The sequence below is a fragment of the Panthera onca genome, chromosome B3, assembly GCF_046562875.1.
Source record: "Panthera onca isolate mPanOnc1 chromosome B3, mPanOnc1 haplotype 2, whole genome shotgun sequence".
In the NCBI taxonomy this organism is placed as follows: domain Eukaryota; kingdom Metazoa; phylum Chordata; class Mammalia; order Carnivora; family Felidae; genus Panthera; species Panthera onca.
This window is the reverse complement of record NC_138344.1, coordinates 10199369-10218636: the sequence shown is the minus strand read 5'-3', so window position 1 is coordinate 10218636 and position 19268 is coordinate 10199369. Positions and strand designations below refer to the sequence as shown.

General features: G+C 46.4%; 1 protein-coding gene across 2 annotated transcripts in view; it reads right to left on the bottom strand.

Moving 5' to 3' along the window:
* Nucleotides 1-19268, bottom strand: part of SV2B (synaptic vesicle glycoprotein 2B) — a 194243-nt gene that overhangs the window by 37392 nt on the left and 137583 nt on the right. For both annotated transcript variants that reach the window (XM_060617724.3, XM_060617727.3), the window contains exons 3-6: nucleotides 12306-12486; nucleotides 11815-11966; nucleotides 5736-5869; nucleotides 3567-3656 (exon numbers count right to left, since the gene is read on the bottom strand). In XM_060617724.3, coding sequence (XP_060473707.2) covers nucleotides 3567-3656; nucleotides 5736-5869; nucleotides 11815-11966; nucleotides 12306-12486 — 557 coding nt within the window. The remainder of the gene's footprint in view (nucleotides 1-3566; nucleotides 3657-5735; nucleotides 5870-11814; nucleotides 11967-12305; nucleotides 12487-19268) is intronic.

The following is a 19268-nucleotide window of genomic DNA, read 5'->3' as shown; positions in this document are numbered from 1 at the left end:
TAACAACTTCAAGCAAAATTACTCTAATTTACAATTAACTAGGATACTTGTCTTTGATTGGGTCTAAATCAGGACACAGCCTGTGTTCACCCCAGCCGTGCAGAACATTTCACTGGGGACACCTGCCAGGGGGCAGTTCCGAAACTTGGGAGGCAGTCAGTAAATGGGGTGGCTGAAATCTAGGGCTTTGTAGGGAAGCAGAAAGTTTTCCTCACCCCTCTTAGCATCCCAGGCTGGGTGTGAAAATTAAACTGACAAAGATAAATTAACAGGAGAAAAACCTACACATTCGATTGAATTTTAACATGTACAGGGAGCCTTCCAAAGAGAACGAAGAAGTGAGCAGAGCAGAAAGCTTTTATTCCTTTTAGATCAGGAACCAAGGAATTTGTAAAGAATTGACAAGACAAAGGGGTTTGGGCCAAGGGTAGTAAATGGTGAAGAAGTAACTGGGACCAAAGCGTTGATTTACAAACAAATGTTTGTTTACACAGCCTTCTCGTGATCCCTCCCCCCCCCCCCCCCCCATCTCTAGTGATAAGAATGTCTTCTTTCCTCCTGGTACAGGGATAGTAACTTCACACAGCAGATTAACGACCTGTTCCAGGGAAGAAGGGTGAGTGGGGAGAGGTCAGAGTGACCTTCCTGCCTCTGCCATTTTCCCAAACTCCTTCAGTTTAAGACACTCAATATGCCAAGGTGCCATGTTTTAGGGTAGCGTGTCCTGAATCCCGGCAGCTCAAAGGCGAAAGCGAGGACCCGGCATCTGTCGCTCTCCTGCTCATGCCTTCATTAGCTGCGGGGAGCACTTGGGACCAAAGCAGTTAACCCCATCCGGCTGGAGTTCACTCCCGACTGCCACTGCTCTCTGACCTGTCAGCACTTTCTGATTGTTCTTTCTTTTCTTTCCCCCTGGCCCATCCACTCACTCACTTCTACATAATTAAGAGGATTACAAAGTCAGCAGGGAATGCTGAGGCCACAACCTTTTTAATTCTCTCTCCTGTTAGAAGAAAATTACTAAAAGCAGGGGTGATGCCTAAAGACTCGTGGACCAGCATGTGGGCTGGAGTAACAAAATGCCCACGGGTCACAGTACCCACCTCCCCACTCAGGGATCCCGGCCTGAACTCTTCCTCGAGATACACGTCCATCCCCAAGGTGAGGGGCTCTAGGGCACGAGGGAAAGGCTGAGTTTTTGCCTTTGGAAACCAGAGGCTTCCGGTTTATTGATTTCCAGGCTGAGACCTCCTTCCTCAAAATTAGGCTGCTTAAGGTTGAACACGTTAAGAGAGAATGTGGGATTGCTTCCCTAAAAACCACTCCTGGTCTGGCAAACCCACACGGTTGATTTAGAAGCGGTCCTTCCAGAAGCAGCAGTCAGGGAAGCCACCGCGTGTCAGATACCACAGGGCCACCTGGGTGAGACGGAGGCCAGGAAGAGTTTACAGCTACTGGGAAAGGCAGGGACAGGTGCACAAACGAGGCAGAGAGCAATCATCCAGCAAGACACCTCTCAGGAGGGTTCTGGGTTTGCTTGGAGTAAATACACCAACAGACTGCTTGACAGCTCAGGGAATGACAGAGACCAGTGACCTGTGGCGCATGAGTCAGAGGGAGGGCAGGGGAAAGAGAGAAAAGGCAGGAGGAAAAGGCAGGGGAAGGGGTAGAAGGCTGTGTGCTCTGTGAGGAAGTTCCTAAATTGTCAGGAAGGCTATTAAACTCGCAAATGCCTGGAACAAATGACGTGTGTCTGTGTCTGTCTGTGTGTGCATGTGTCTTTGTGTCTGTGTGTGTGTGTTTGTATACATGTGTCTGTGTGTCTGAATGTGTGTGTGTCTATATGTGTATGTCTTTGTGTCTGTCTCTAAGGAATAAGCAGGAGTTTGGAGAACAGTCTGTGGCATGGGTGGGGATGGGGAGGGGGGGCAGGATGGAGCCAAGCACGCCCAGTGGGCAGGGAGCCCCACTAACATCTGGTGTCCACGCCTGCAGGATTACAACCCATCGCAGACAGCGGTAGGGGTGGGGGTCCTGGGAGGACCATGCACGCCCTTAACATCTTTCACTTGGAGTGTTTCTGTTAGTCGTGCTTCTTAATAAATGTGTGTCATAAAAGCACTGGTCTCATATTTTAGATATTTTTAGGAGCATTGGAATCGACAGAAACAGGCCATTGAACAGCAGCCATTTATTGCTTGGTTTAATTTATGAAAAATAACAGGTCATAACATTTTTCAATAATAATTAACACTTATGTAGCCCCTGCTCCAAGGCAGATACTGGCTTAGGTCATTTATTCAATCCTTACCATAACCATATTTACAGATATTATTATCGGGTTTTTTTTCACAAGAAGGAAACTGAGGCAGAGAGAGTGTCTTGCCTAAGCCCACACAGCTAGAAAGTATCAAAACTGGGATTTGGACCCAGACTGTCTTGCTCTGGGTTGTGGATTCTTAGCCACCACATGGTCCTGCCTGAGCCTTGGGGCTTGTAAGCAACAGTTAACAAGGACAAGTGTTCTGTCCAGAATCGATGGCAGAGGCCAAAGAAGAGAAAGCAGTGAATCGGAGCTGGAGGCGGTTCCCCCGGGAGGGCTTCCTTGTGGAAATGGATTTGAAGTCAGCCTGAAAGGAAGTTATGCAAACAGGTGCTCAGAGACCCTCAGTGAGCCATTCCTCCCTCACCGGCCACAGACCTTGGCCAGGGGAGCATAGACCGTGGTAACTAACAGGACATCTTCGTCGTGGAAACTGACGCTCACAAGTTCCTCACTTATTAAACCAGCAAGAAACAAAATTCAGCCTAAGAGAAACGGCTCTCCTGTTGCTTGCAACACTTAGATTGGCACAATCCGACTGAAATGTAATTTGGCAAGATAACTCAAGAGCTATAAAAATCCTAGTGCTTTTTGAGCCAGTCATTTTATTTCTAGGAGTCTAGTTGGAAAACCAACCCCAGAACTGGAAGGGGAAGCAACCACGTGGGTGAGAAGGGTCACTGCAACAATGTTAACAGGAACAAAGTAACAAAACAGGGTAAATAAATTTCTAGTATTCCCGGACATGTCCAGAGAAACTGTGTTAATGTTCCCAACATTAATGTTTATTAAAAGGATAATTCTGTGCGGTGCCTGGGTGGCTCAGTAGGTTAAGCATGTGACTTCAGCTCAGGTCATGATCTCGTGGTTCGTGGGTTCGAGCCTCACGTTGAACTTTGTGCTGACAGCTCAGAGCCTGGAGTCTGCTTTGGATTCTGTGTCTCCCTCTCTCTCTGCCCCTCGCCTGCTCATTCTCTCTCTCTCTCTCTCTCTCTCTCTCAAAAATAAACATGTTTTAAAAAGGATAATTCTGAGACAACAGACAGAATGCTTATGAGTACTCTTAAAAATATGTCAATGTAAATATATGTACATATGCTTATCCCCATAGAAGGTCAGGGGTTTTACTGTATACTTCCTTTGTCCAATTAATATAATAATAGAATAAAATTAATTTTTAGCAAGACAAGCTAGCGAAAAAGGACAGTCCCCCCCTTTGTTGGCATAGATGCCACACACTCACCGTGAACACCTTCTCGGGGGCCCCCTTCGCCCTCATGTTGGTGTCATGCACTTGCTTGAGGATCATCCAGGCTTCGTCGTGTTTGCCCATCTGGTTAAAGCAAGCATAGAGGAATGAGAAATCTGTGGCTGAGTAGGGCTGGAAACCCTATGCATCTGAGTGTGTGGTGATTAGACAGGGACTCGCGGCCATCCAGGGCTCATGAAGGACTACGACTAATGTCCGCCCCCAGCCCATCTTGGAAGGATAACAGGGTAGCGCCTTCCAGGTGCAAATGGGAGGCACTACTCGGGGCGCCTGGGTGGCTCAGTTGGTTAAGTGTCCAAGTTCGGCTCATGATCTCACGGTAGTTCGTGGGTTCGAACCCCGCGTCGGGCTCTGTGCTGACAGCTCAAGCCTGGAGCCTGCTTCATATTCTGTGTCTCCCTCTCTCTCTCTCTGCCCCTCCCTCGCTCATGCTCTCTCTCAAAAATAAACACTTTTTTAAAATTGTAAAAAATGTGAGACATTACTCCATTATACACTATTCCCATCACACAGTACAACACTCCTAGTTGTAAAGTTGAATGGACTGCTGGGGCATCCGGGTGGCTCAGTCGGTTGTGTGTCCGAGTTCAGTTTAGGTCATGATCTCACGGTTTGTGAGTTTGAGCCCCGAGTCGGGGTTGCTGCTGACAGTGTGGAGCCCGCTTCAAATCCTCTGTCTCCCTCTCTCTCTCTGCTCCTCCCCCTCTGGTGCTCTCAATCTCAAAAATAAACAAACATTTTTTTAAACTTTTTTTTTTTAACGTTTATTTATTTTTGAGACAGAGAGAGACAGAGCATGAACAGGGGAGGGGTAGAGAGAGAGGGAGACACAGAATCTGAAACAGGCTCCAGGCTCTGAGCTGTCAGCACAGAGCCCGATGCGGGGCTTGAACTCACAGACTGTGAGATCATGACCTGAGCCGAAGTCGGACGCTTAACCGACTGAGCCACCCAGGCGCCCCAACAAACATTTTTTAAAAATTGCATGGACCACTAAGTGGGAGCCACGTTCCTCTCTGACTAGGGAGAGCAAAGCAGCAATAGGTTACAATTGAATTGTGTTCCTCCCACCCCAGGACCTTGGAACATGACCCTATTTGGAAAGAGGGTTGCTGTAGATGTAATTAAGACAAGGTCCTCCTGGAGCAGCGTGGGCCCCTAATGTGGTTCGACTGGAATCTTTATAAAAAGCCAGCCATAGGAATATAGACACACACCAGGAGACCACCTGGGATGACTCGGGCAGGAAGTGGAGTGAGGCAGCCGTGAGCCAAGCGACTGCCGGCAAAGCACCAGAAGCTGGAAGAAGCAAGGAAGGACTGCCCTACAGACTTCAGAGGGAACGTGGCCCAGCTGACACCTTGATGTTGGACTTCCAGCCTCCAGAACTGTGAGACAATTTCTGTTACTTTAAGCCACTCGGTTTGTAACAGAGTCCTTTGAAACTAATACACAACAAAGGGTGTATTTTGAGATATCCCTGGTTAAAACAAAATGAAAACAAACAAACAAACAAACAACAACAACAAAACCCCTGCCGTGTCTGCCCCTGATCAACGGGACAAAAGGGAATTTGACAAGCTGATCACTCTGTAGAAAGATCTAGAAGGAGACACATAAGTGGACTCAGAATTGGGGGTGGAAGAGATTTCTCCTCTGCCAGCCCCACCCTGTCTGACCACCACAAGCCCAAGTGCCCCACCCCACCCCGAGCTGGAAGGATTCTTCTCTCAAGACACCAGCAGAAACTCTCAGATGGTCCGGATGGTCAAGAGTCCTCATGGACTTGGGAACCACACAAGTATTGCCACAGATCTTGCTGCAGCCACTTGAAAAAACACCCCACCGCTTTCAAGAGCCTCTGGAGAGAGTGGGGGCTGGAGGCAGTGTCGAGAAGCCCCCTCCACCGCCACCCAGCCTGGGGGAGCCCTGTCCCACTCTGCACTCGGGGAGCCCCTGCGCCCCTCCACCCCTGACAGTCTGCGATCCAGGGTGCGTGGCCACCGCGGATGGCAGTGAAGCCAGACATAATGATGGGCCGGGTCGGCCAACAGAGGGGGTGGTTTGCAACCTGCAGGCAGGAGGGGACGCGGGGCTAAAGGGCTCTCACATGGGGTGGGGGCGGTGGGGGTGCTGACTCACCTCCAGCAGGAACCGTGGGCTCTCTGGCATGAACCTCAGGGCCACCATGGACACGGTGCAGGGCAGAGCGCAGATGATGACAAACACCCGCCAGCTGTGGAAGTGGTAATTGGTGCCCATGCTGAAGCCCCAGCCTGCGAAGAAGCAGCCAGAGCACTTTGGACATGATCTCAGAGTCACCTTCCAGCCCTGGCTCTCAGCTTAGGGCGCGAGAGCATCGTCTGGGGAGCAGGTTAAAGTGCAGGCCCCCGCCTGTCCCCCCAGCTTCTGATGCAGAAGTCTGGAATGGGCTCTGGGAAAGTGCATGCCAACAGCCCCCCAGGGTGGGCCAGGCCCGTTCTCTCGGCCAAGAGTACAAAGGAAGGCAGCATCCCCTATTTCGATATATTCATTAAAATTTAACGCCAGTGACAGCGCGGACCCTGCTGGGGATCCTCTCTTTCCACCCCGCCTCTCTCCCTGCCCCTCCCCCGCTCATTTTTTCTCTCTTTCTCAAAATAAATAAATGAACTTCTAAAAAACTTAAGTTAAACAAACTGTTAAATAACAGATGTTCTATTCCCTGGCCTTGACAAAAAAGGTGCCCCGACCTACCCTTGCAGGATTCCTTTCCTTTCCTTCTCCTAGCCCCTCCCACAGAGTGAGGGGCCTTGCGTTGACCCACGTGAACAAATCTCGCTCCACCACAATGAGAATGAGTGCCCTTGTCATGATTCCTTGAGTTTAGTGGGAATTCCTGGGTTCTGAGCACCAGAGCATGATGTGGTAGGAGGGTGATCACTCTTCAGGGACGCCTTGCCTTATAGGAAGGGGTATGGCTGAAGGAGAGCCAGATCAGGGCCTTACATGACCCTGGGGATCCCTCTTACGCAGGTCAAAGGGCAATACCAGCTCCGGGTGATTCTAACGCAAAGGATTTCAGGACCCACACTTTGAAAAACACCGTCGGCCATAATACGGGCACACCCCGTTGTATCGTGTTCCACAGATACTGCGGTTTTTGCAAATTGCAGGTTTGTGGCCACCCCGTGTTGAGCAAATCTACTGACACCATTTTCCCATCAGCATCCACTCCCTTTGTGTGCCTGTGTCAGGCCTTGGTAATTCTAGAAATATTTCAAACGTTCCATTATTACCATATTTGTAACGGGGCTCTGTGATCTGTGATGATTTGCCATAAGCTCAGGAGATGGTGAGCATGTTTTCAGCAGTAAAGTATTTTTTTAATTAGGATGTGTACATTTTTTAGACATAATGCTACTGTGCCCTTAATACAGTATAATTTGGTATAAACATAACTGCTGTATGCACTGGAAGCCAAATAATTCACTTGACTCACTTTACTCTGATATTTGCTTTATTGCAGCAGTCTGAAACTGAACTCCTAATATCTCCAAGGTATGCCTATATTACTTTTTTTTTTTTAATTTTAAAGAGATGGGGCTTCCAAATTCAAATGAATTCTATCATCACTGAAATGGAGAGACTAGCTCCTACTCAGCATTGGTTATTAAAAGCACTCTAAAATTCATTTTTAGAAATTGCTTCGGGATCTACAAAACATTATTTCAAATGTGCCCATGGGTCGCAAAAGTCCCTCTTTTCAGGAATGGTAGCACAGAGGAAACAGCCTAGACATTTGTAGTCACATAGATCAGAGTATAAATCCTGGCTTTCTCACATCATTACTGTGTTGGTGGGTTTTCATAGCTGCAGAATGCAGGTAACACTATCACCACAGATTTGCTGGGTACAAAAGCTTCTGGCAAACAATAATCATTCATCTGCTTTGAGGGTAGATTTGATTTGTTTGGAAATAGCTACATGATACTTAGTGCCGAAGTTGTTGACTGAAATAGATGAATATCAGCAAAGATCAGCAAAAGAATTGCTTTTAAAAAAAAAAATCCAAGGTTAGGGGCACCTGGGTGGCTCAGTCAGTTAGGCATCCGACTTCGTCTCACGTCATGATCTTGCTGCCTGTGGGTTTGAGCCCTGTGTCGGGCTCTGTGCTGACAGCTTGGAGCCTGGAGCCTGCTTTGGATTCAGTTTCTCTCCCCGCACCCCCCACCCCCCCCCCCCACCTCATGCTCTGTCTCTCTCTCAAAAATAAACATTAAAAATTTTTTTTTAAAAATCCAACGTTATAAAATAGATTGGTTTTCTCATGCCACTCAGAGCAGCTTTGAAGACACTCCAACAGCATATTTTTAAGACAGAACTGTATAAATGAATATATTGATTTCTCAAGTTCGGAGGGTAATCATTGCTGGGACACAAAGTAACTACTCCATTTACTATCTGTGAAGCACAGTAAAATGCAGTGCAATAAAATGAGGTATGTTTACACTTCAGAATACACCATATGGCCAACTCCGTGGTGGGCAGTGAATGTCTTGAATGCTCTATTCCTCTCATTGTGCTTCAACTCGGTCTACTTGCACTGCTGTTTCTGCTGATTCTTCCTACTTGGAGCAATTAAAGGACGAGCCAGACGGAATCCCAGGTTGGGGGGGAAAGAGGGACTGAAACCACCGTGACACATTTGGTCACACAATACACACTTCATCCAACTTTCTCAACGGGAACCAAATCTCTGTTTTGCACAGCATGCTGTCCCTGGGGTTTGTGTGTTTTAATTTTAATTAAAAAGCCTTTCCTTCCTCCTGAGAGCAACACTAGAAAGGGGAAGATAAAACCATAGTCATATTTACACATTTGCAGCTCATGTCCAAAAGCCAGTCTGGAGTAATTAGAAGTCAAGTTGATCAAAACTACACAGCAGTGAAACTCAGGTGGACAATGAGGGAAGGAGAGCAGAAGCAGGTGTGTTTCTAAAGCATTCTGCCCAAGACAAACTTTTTTCTTCATGAAAATATGTGTAAATTATCTAAAATCCATTATTCCTTTATGCCTCTATGGTTTTTATGGTGGCTTTACTAACCTGCATTTATCACGTTCATTAGGCAGATCTTTGGGACCTTAAATTAAATAAACTTAAACAGTGAACTGCTTCCAAATATATGTAGCAACTATTAATTTGGAGACAGGGATTGTTCTGGTTACTGATCTTTTAGCTTGCCCTCCGTCATGATTTCACAAACAGCTGGTGGTGCTGACTACAATGGGAATTCATCTTCCATAATATATTCATATTTTTTTTTCTGGACTGTGCCCATGAATTCCCAGGAAAACAGTCTGAGTTTTGTAATCTTCTTTCTCAATGACTCAGTCGCCTGAGTTCCTGGTGCCAAGACCTCCCATCACTTCATTCCTGCAAAAGCAATTAAGTGGGTTGCACAAGCCAAACACAAACATGAGTCTCCTTTCTTTAGTTCCCCTGGCGTGTGTCCCTGCTCAGGGGAGGGGTGTGAGAGGATTAATGTCTTAGGCACATTGAGAAACATCATCAAATGTCTGGTTCACTGTGGACAGGACATCTGGTCCCGGTAAAATGAGGCTTAAGGTAAATAATCACTCCTGTGATAAGGTCATTCTAGTCTCCCATGTTCCTAGCGTGGGCTTCCCGCCCCAGTTAATGCTTGTTTCAATGAAGCATAATCATCCCAGAGGCTTGTATGTTAAAAAGGGACTATAAAAGTCACAGATTTCATACAAGCCTGCGAACAGGAAACACATCCTGTCCGTTTGGGGTAAAATATTTCACCAGGAGCCCTGATGTCAGCCAGCAAAGGCCAGCCAGCAGCTATGTGGCCCCTCCGCCATGGGCATCCCATTCAGACTTGGTCAACACGCTCCCAACTCGAATCCTAGTATTGCTTCCTTAGCAACCAGACCCCCAGACATCAGTGTGTGCTTGTACACGTAAAGCAAAGTGAAAAAGCGATGCACCGTGCAGGGACCATTGTGGGTAGCCCCTCTCACAACACCCCACAAGCTGTGGGCTCGGTCATAATAATGCAGACACCTGGTCTGGGGGGCACTGACTCCGCCCCCCATGCCGGAGAGGAGGGAAAAGTATCCGGAAACCAATCAGGACCCAGCATCTCTGGGGTGTCGTGATTGGCTGAGGTGGGCTCATGACCTAAGCTGAACCAATCAGAAGCTCCCTGGTCAGGTGCGCGGGGGGAACTTCCTTGGTGGAACAAGCAGTGTGCAAATGGGAGGGTGACCTTGTTGGTGCTGCTGGGATGGAAGCTAGCTCGAGGACGAGAAGCATTTTAAACATATTCTCAGCACTGCCCTTTGCATCCTAGTTATTACTGAATGAGAGGCACGGATCTCTATGGCTCTTACTTCCTTCCCTCTCCGCTTCTAGGTGAAGGAACCATGGCTGGACGAGATGAAGTGACTTGGCCGCAACCACACAGCATCACTACTTTGGCTCAGCTCTTATGCAGGTTTTATTTGTCCCTACATGCCTCCCCTCCATAAAAAAAAAAAAAAAAAAAAAAAAAAAAAAAAAAGATTGTTTACTTAATTTAAATGTGGCAATAGTTTCTTAGAGCTCACACATGGGGATGAGTTAACAGTGTTAATGATACTATAGCAAGAATTGGCGGGGAGGGGAAGCAATTCCTCTGACCCATGTAACCAACACTATAGTATACAGGTCATTAAAGTATGTGTTTGCGTGAAAGGCAGAGTGCAGAAATGATATTAGGAGTAATATGATTTTGTATCTAAAATGATGGAGAACTGCTTCTGGTGACAGAATTCTCTGGAAAACCCTTCATCCCTTGATTTCATTATCCCTGTTTCTATTTCTTATACGAAAATCCAGTGGGTTCTCAAAGACGAGATGTGGCAAAGATTCCACGTTCACAAACCCGCTTCCTCCACTTGCCGGGCACACGGCAAGATTGCATCGCCAAGTGTCCTTTGCAGTATTGGTGATCACGTTACAGATTTGGGGCCAATGGGATGGAAGCAGAGAGGGCTGTTGGCCCTTCAAAACCACGCACGTACAATCGCCCATACTCTTTCCCCAAGCAGACTTTAAGCCACGTGTTACAGACAGTGCAATCACACGCTGGAAAGAGTCTGAGCCCCAATATTGCTGATGGAACAAAGCCACCTGCACATCAGGAATATCAGCCCTATTTTACAAGAGGGAGAAACTTCTGTTATGTTAAAACAATGAGATTTTAGGATTTATCAGATGACCAGGGTAATGAATCCAGCATCACCTTAACTAATAGGGTAGGCAGTGTCTATACCGGAACTTCTTAAAAAGATATACAAGAGCTTCCATCACCTCAGAACACACAAAGAGGATGAGATTTCAAACAAGGACACCAAGGAGGTGAATGGCTAGGGAAGTGTTGGTTAGCTTCGGGCAGTTCTCTGCTACCCCTATAGTTCTGCAGGATTCTAAATGATGGCACAGTCTCACCCATCATCAGGGGTTTACCGAAAACAATTTTAAGGACGCTGATGGTATTTATTGCCCGGGATGTTTAAAAGACATAATCGAAATCAAAACTGCCGCGTTCTTCCTACTTTACTCTTAACAAAACCAATTGTGAAAGTAAACATTGCCAGGTCTCTGTCCAGAGAATCTGGTTTTTGCAATTATCCAGGATAATAAAATTGTCCCAGCTGAATCGAAGACCTTGTCTGTAAGGGCTGCCCCACTTCTGCAGCCAAACAAGAGTGACGGCAGGCACTAGAATGGAGAGTATACAAGAGTACCGCATGGGAGCAGGGGGCAGGCAGAGCACCAGGATTCAAGGTCATGCCAGGACGTGACCTTGGCTAAGTCACCAACTTCTCTTGCTTTTGTTATGGAATCTAGAGAATGGGGTTATCAAAGCCTAACTTGCTAGGGGGAGGAGGGCTGGGGAGATAAAGGTTGAAATTCTTTCAAATAGAACGAAGAAAAGAAGGAAGGAGAGAGGGAGGGAGGCAGGAAGGACAGATTGTATTCTATCCAGAAAGCTGTGTGTACTGAAATTAGTGATGTGTCTTCCAGCGTTGGAAGTTCTATAGAGAGATCAAGGTCACATACAGGAACTGTGTGTGAGCTTGGGAAATAAGGTTGAGGACGGCAAATGTTGTTGGATGCAAGTGCCATAGTGACAAGGATCCCTGGGCTTTTTGAAGGCAGTGCACTCACCATAGTGTGGAATGATGCTCCAGGCCATGGCAGATGCATAAATGCCCCCCGTCATCCAGAAGATGCCCAGCCAACTGAGGTGTTCTCCTCGCTTCTCCCGAGACAAGAATTCAGAAAAATAGGCAAAAACAATGGGCAGAGCACCCCCAATCCTGCAAAAAGAAAACGCCAAAAAGAAAGAATCGAGTCATACACTAAAAATGGGCTTAGCAGAAACCTAGTCACCTTACACCCCACCCGTAAGTTCTGTGGTAAAGTAACCCAGTGAATTTGAAAGACTGGCTAAAGTGAGGCCAGTGTCGGGTTATTTTGACCTTATATACTGACTTTACAACCTAACCCCTTTCTAAGGTTCAGCTTTAATGTACTATCTTGGAAGTCAAACACAAAACCCAGTCCAAGGTTTTCCAGAAGTACCACTCGGAGCTATAGTGCCAGGATGGATGGAACACTGGTCTATGAGGGTCCAGCAAAGCCCTGCGTTTGCGTACCCTATGCCTGAGAGGAGTCGGCAGAAGAGGAAGGCTCCATATCCCTGCACGAAGGAGGAGAGAGAGGCGAAGGAGGCGTTGAGGGCCAAAGACATGCTGAGGACTCTCTTTCTCCCCAGCTTATCGGCCAGGCCCCCCAGCACGAAGGCCCCCGCCATCATTCCTAGGTAGACTATCACCCCTGCAAGGTGGGGGGAAAGAGAAGACAGGGTGGAGAGAAAAGACAAGACATTAGAAACCATGCAATGTTCTAGAAAATCCAATGCCCCTTTTTATGTGTTCTAGAGAGTCTGCGTCACAGACATAAAAGGTGGACTATAACAGATGTTCGTGGCAAATTAGAAGTGCTGTATGAATTCAAATTCTTAGGAATGCCATTCGAAAAACTAGCCTCACAGGTTGCCACATATGTGCACATACTAAAATAGATCAACCATAGCTGGGTCTGATGTACCCTTCTTGAAGATGACTCTTTTAGAGGCATAATCTGCAGAAGGTAGTGCTGTCATTTTATTTTTAAGAAAGAAAGAAAGAAAGAAAGAAAGAAAGAAAGAAAGAAAGAAAGAGAAAGAAGGAAAGGAAGAAAGAAAGAAAAAAAGAAAAAGAAAGAGAAAGAAAGGAAGGAAGGAAGGAAGGAAGGACTGTGTGATAAAAATCCTTACCTGCAGGGTTATGTTTAAAGAGAGAATTTCAAGGGGAAAGTGTGACCAAAAGGGTATAAGGAACATGGGAAGGAAGAAAAGGGTGTGAGTGAAAAATGCCAACTACCCATAAGACTGGCTATGTTATTATTCCCCCCAAAAAAGACCATCTCCAAGCTACAACCAATGTTCAGATTTCTTAGGGTAATAAGAGCCCAGCAATGAGCATCCTTTCTATAACACATGTAACTTTACTTCCCTTCTAATAATAAGATCGGTTAATTTAAGATATCCTATAAATATATTGCTATTGACATGTTTATGGTATTGCAATGAAAGTCAGCATCTTCACGGTCATGGCACATCCCCAGAAGCATGTGGATAATGTCTTCCTACTAAATATTGAGGGCTTACTAATTATCAATGCCTGTGCTAAGTCCTGATGTGATTTACCACACCTGTGAAGGAAACTTTGCAGACCATCCTTCACAAAGTCAAAATATGGAATAGAGATTACATAAGTATCCTTTCACCCGGCCTTGACTGGAAACCAAATGGTGAACACAAACTGTCTTTCACAGAAAGGAAGCTTCTGGATCTGCAGATGCTTTATTTCTGCAGGTGTGTGCCAGGAAGGGCCGACAGAAAGCAAAGAGCTTCAATTAGCTGATTAACTTGAAGGCTGGTCCCCAAAAGGAGAGATTTAACTACGCTCTGTCTTATCTTCCCCATGACAGAGTTCTTTCTTTTATCATTTTATTCCATGAGATGAAAAGAAATGATAGCTTTGGTGTTGTCAATGGTGTTCATTAAGATTATTTTCACTCACCTGTATTGTCACTTTCAGCCTTTACACACCTCAAAGCCATGGAAGATGCTATTTCCTTTTACGTTTCTGTATATGCTGTTACTTTGTGAAATATGCCTATGAGTCTACAGTATATATTAAATGCCTATTATTAGGTAAGCATTCTTTTAGTTACTGGGCATACAGTGAGGTACAAACACCTGAAAATCTTGGCCTTCGTAGAGCTTACGTTCCAATTGGGGAAAAGAAATAATAAATGAGTAAAATATACAGTTGGTAGGTGGCTGATAAGAGTCATAGAGAAAAATAATGGGAAGGAAGGGAACCAGGAGAGCCAGGGTGGGAGGTGGAGATTTTAAATAAGATGGTTCAGGAAGCTCTCATTGAGACAGGACATTTAGGGAAAGACCTAAAGGAAATGAACCATGGGGATGTCTAGGGTAAGTTGCCAAGCCTGTGTTCCTAAATCTGCCATTTCTCTGTACACTCGGAGGATCCACAGACAAGTAATAGAATGAGGATAACTCCTCCTCCCTATTTCACCACTTCCCAGCCCAAAGCCCAGAAAATGTAGCGAGCAATTTCCCACTAATATTAAGTCACCCACACGTGTGTTTCAGAAAATGAGTCAAGACTGCAAACCCAACTCACAGTATATGTCATGCCGTATGGAAATGATGTGTCCGTCAGTATGCTCTGCTAGACTATGAGTGTATCTGTTCCCCAGACCTGAGCAGCTAAGGATCGCCATCATCTGGTTCCCTGTAGACTTAATCTTGCTCAGTTCTTAGCCATTGTGAGCTATGTCCAACAGAACTGCCTTACTCACCATGAGGGTATCTTAAAACCATCTTCTGTGGCTATGACCCCAGAATCCCACCACACAAGCCCAAGTGAGGGTCAGCCTGCCGCCTCCCTGATACTTTCACCTGGTCTTTCCAGTCCACATAACTTCCTTGTGCCTGGTCCTGAGATCCTGGCCCCCACGCTAATTTCCAATTAGCATCCAGTACCTTAACCAATTGGAAAAGACCCAAACTCCATCCATGCCCAACCAGGTTCTCACCAGGAAAGAACTGGGTTCTGCTTCCTCTGACTTAGGTAACCCACCTAACATAATTGCCACGTTCAGGAGCCCCACACCTGAGATGCCCCACCCTTCCCCCCACCTTCCAGGTAGACTGCTGGGCTATCACCACTGGCCCAACTTAGAATGGAGTTTTACACAAGCCCTTGTACTTGGTAATTTAGGACTTCCAGATAAGAGCAGAGAGGGAACATCTTTTTCCAAGTTAGGTCTGTTCAGCTTCCAAACTGCGTTGGCCTCAGCACAACTTCTTGTCAAGAATTTCCAATATCTCATTCAGCCAACAAATGCCTTGTGGTTCTCTCATGATACCTGGTCAATAAATGTTTTGGAATAAAGAACAGATGTTGTAAGGAAGGAAGGGAGGGAGGGAGGAGGAGAGTCCTGCCCAAATTGCAAAGGAAATGCTATGGGTGCTTTAAGCCCACAGGTTATACAGCAATAGATCATAAGAGCCTAACGTATCACATCATAGTACCCAGCTGGCAAACGCAAGAGTGAGCGCTCACCACCAGCCAGGCTTCATGCAAAGCATTTTACTGGCGTAGTTGATCCCCTTTTAACTACTGGCATAGTTGTTGTGGGGTTCACAACAACCCCACAGATACCATTACTGTTTTATAGGGAAGAAAACTGATTTGCAGAGAGCTAAAGTAGTTCCGGAAGGTCAGACAACTAGCAGAAGTACCAAGATTTTGATCTGGGAATCCCAACCTCAGAGTCGATGTTTAACCACTACGCTTTATTGTTCTTTACAGATAAGCATCGGTCAGACTTACTAGCTCTGTATTAGTTTCTTCCTTCCTTGTTTGCTCCTCCTCAGAACTGCTTGCTAAGTGGGGCAAGGTTCCTTCCTTTCAAGGAGATAAACCATAAATCATACGATTATCTCCTAGTGAGAAAGGATGTTCCATGAAAGGTGTGTGTTGGGTATTATACAAACACAGAGAATGAGCGCAGCCTGAATACACCTTACTCAACGTGGGAAGGCTTCTAAGAGCCAGACGTTGAGCTGATGGCCAGGTTTCCATCTTGGTCATTGGGCGTGTGAATCACAGGCAGTGGCAGGCAGCATGCGCACAAGACTGAGGAGGCGAAGGGGGCACCTGATATGTTCGGGCAACTGTGTCCAAGTAGATCAGTGTGAGTAGAGCACAGTGTACAGCGGGGAACGAGGTGAGGGATTCGGGCCGGGCGGGGGAGAACAGAGGCCACATGATAATGGCTCATGAGTGAGTGTGTGTGTGTGTGTGTGTGTGTGTGTGTGTGTGTGAGAGAGAGAGAGAGAGAGAGAGAGAGAGAGAGAGAGGAAGAGAGAATGCATATCATGTAGGCATGCATGCACATGTGGTTATATGTGTGCATGTAGCTGTTTGCATCGTGTGTGGGGGCCTATAAATTGGGAGGAAAGGAGGAGGGAAATCAGAATAATTGTCAGGAGACTTGCTGAGAACCCACCTGTACACTTCATACTCTGGCCCTACCCCAAAGGAAAACAGTAACATCCAATTAATGTTTGCTTCTCTTTGTTCTATAAAGCTATCTTCGGCATGTCTCAGATGCTACTGTGCACACGGAAAGCATGACGGGATCGCAGTAAAATCAAATACTGACTCAGGGGCACCTGGGCAGCTCAGTGAGTTAAGCATCTGACCTCAGCTCAGGTCATGATCTCACAGTTCGTGGGTTCAAGCCCTGCATAGGGCTCTGTGCTGACAGCTCAGAGCCTGGAGCCTGCTTTGGATTCTGTGTCTCCCTCTGTCTCTGCCCCTCCCCGGCTCACACTCTGTCTCTGTCTCTCTCTGTCTCTGTCTTTCCCTCTCTCTCTCTCAAAAATAAACATTAAAACAATTTTTTTAATTAAAAAAAATCAGGTATGATTCAGTAAGTCTGGGGCAGGGCCTGACATTCTGCATTTCTGACAAGACTAGTGTTGCTGATCCGAGGACCACACTTTGAGGAGTGGGAGACCAGAGCTCACCCATCCTCCTGGGAGCACACTGACGGGCAGTGAGGAGAATCCTGGCCTTAGAACCACAAAATTTCATTCACTGGTTGTGAGATTTGGGAGAATATTCTCACACCCTCTAAGGGCCCTACCACCATATGTGTAAACTGATCACTGGTTTCCAAACTGCCTTCCTATTCATTTTTTTTTTTTAAATATAAATCATGAATAATGAAAGTGTATGGATTTCCCAGGAAGAACATATTCAGATTTAAAAAATAAACCCAGATAGGGGCGCCTGGGTGGCTCAATCGGTTAAGTGTCCGACTCTTGATTTCAGCTCAGGTCATGATCTCACGGTTCGTGAGTTCAAGCTCCACATCGGGCTTTGTGCTGACAGTGAAGAGCCTCCTTGGGATTCTCTCTCCTTGTTTCTCTGCCCCTCACCTGCTCTGCCCCTCCCCTGCTCATTCTCTCTCTCTCTCTCTCTCTCTCTCTCTCAAAATAAATAAGTAAACATTAAAAAAATCTTTTTAAATAAGCCCAGACACAAATGTTTAAGTAAACTATTGTGAATGCCACACAAAACATGTCTACGGACCAGACTTTGGCCAGTGGTCAAAAGTAGCTTTTAGACTAGCAGTGTGAAATCTCAGCGATGAGCATTGTGCCACTTATTAAGCTATTGTCACTCAGCCCCAAAGCCACCCTTCCAGCTCCTACTTTGTCCACAAACACCTATGCTCTGCCAGACAGTCCCTGCTGGGCCTCTGCCAATAGGGGGCACTAGAGAGAGAGGCTGAAAGGCTGGAGCAAGAAGAAGGGACCCGAGGTTTCTGCTCCTGTAAATTCCACCCCAGCATCCATCAGCAGGAAGCAGCAATGCCTTTCCACAGGAGCCACTGAATGCAATTAGCTGAACCAGCCACATCCTGCCCTTTCCTCCCCTCCCACACCAACACCGGCCAGGCAGGGTCCCAGAGATCTGAGTTATGGCTCCTCAGGTTTCCTTCTCTGAGCTCTGCAGTTACAATAATGCGGATCTCTTTACTTTACTCCCCCAGTCCCACGGTGGTACCTGCTCCCTGCATTCACTATCTCGGTACATTTTATAAACACATTTCACTCACCCAGCTAATAATTCTTTATATTAAATTCTCTCTGTTCCAATAACCGCTACGATGTCTGTCTGCTGACCACGCCCTGACCGATCCAGACACATCAGCAAATTGATGCATCTCAGAGATTGGATATTGACTCCAGCAACTCAGCTTTAGTAGATGAGGACTCCAAGCCCCAGATAAGGTCAGTGACTCTTCTGGAAGTTCCCTGCTGGCCCAGAACCTGCTGGCACCACACCTCTGGTCTCCTGGCTCCGAGCCTGGTGCTTTTGCTACCCACTGTCCGCGGCAAAAGGAGGAACTAGAAAGAATAAGAAACGTTTCTCAAAATGCTGTGGTAGCGGTCAAGATATGCTGCCCCCAAAATATGCCACTTTGGTTGAAGGGTTATTTTGAGCTGATGACAGCTGAGAAACAGCAGACTCCAAAAGAGAGCTCTGTGCCCTCCCTCACATTTGCCTAAAAAATGGGTTTGGGATTGTAATCACCATAGACTCTTACCAGCTCAGGGACAGCACCAAGAGGCATCAACATAACAAACCTTACTGCAACAACCTTATCTTCCATTAGTTTGCACCATTTGCCAGCCCTGGAAGGCTTTCTTGCCTTCCCCTGGGACTTGTTCCTTCTCTACAAATGTATTGTCCTTTGGGAAAATGCTAAGGCGAAGTCCTAACCATCCCTTTGGAGTGCTTCTGTGTGTGTGCGTGTATTGTACATGCTAATAAACTGCTTTCCTCTTGTTAATCTGTCTTTTGTCACTTTAATTCACAGGGCTTCCAGCCAGGGAGGGCGGAGGGAAGATTTTCCTCCCCTGCACTTTTTTGGGAGGCTATGACGGGGAAGAAATGGACGGAAGAAGGGCTGATCCACAGAGAAGAGAAATAGAAAATTAACGATGCCTCTGAAATGGCTGTGCTATTAAACCCATTTAAAATCTGTCTTTAGCAGAGGAAATTAAGACAATAAATTTGGAAAATTGAAATGCAATGGAGTTATCAAAAATTACTTTAGCACGCAGCAGATAAGGGACTAGCTAGAAGGCTAGAGAGTATTACCCTTCAGTTCCACTCAACAAGCTCAGTGGCATATTAAGAAAATCTGCCGCCAAATACACTGAGGTTTTAAGGAAATTAAAAACCACGATGGCTACTTGCAGAGTTGGGGGAATGGAGGCAAAAGGAGGGGAATGTGGTAGAGCGAGAAGGGCTCTTAATAGTGAGAACACCACACAGGAAATGAATTAGGCCTTCATGGAAGAAGGAGGGGCCCGCACCGACAGGTGCCATAAGAGAAAGAGCCCCGTCTTGAAAGTGAGATGAGCCAGCTCTTAGCCCTGGCTTCACGAATTACCCGCA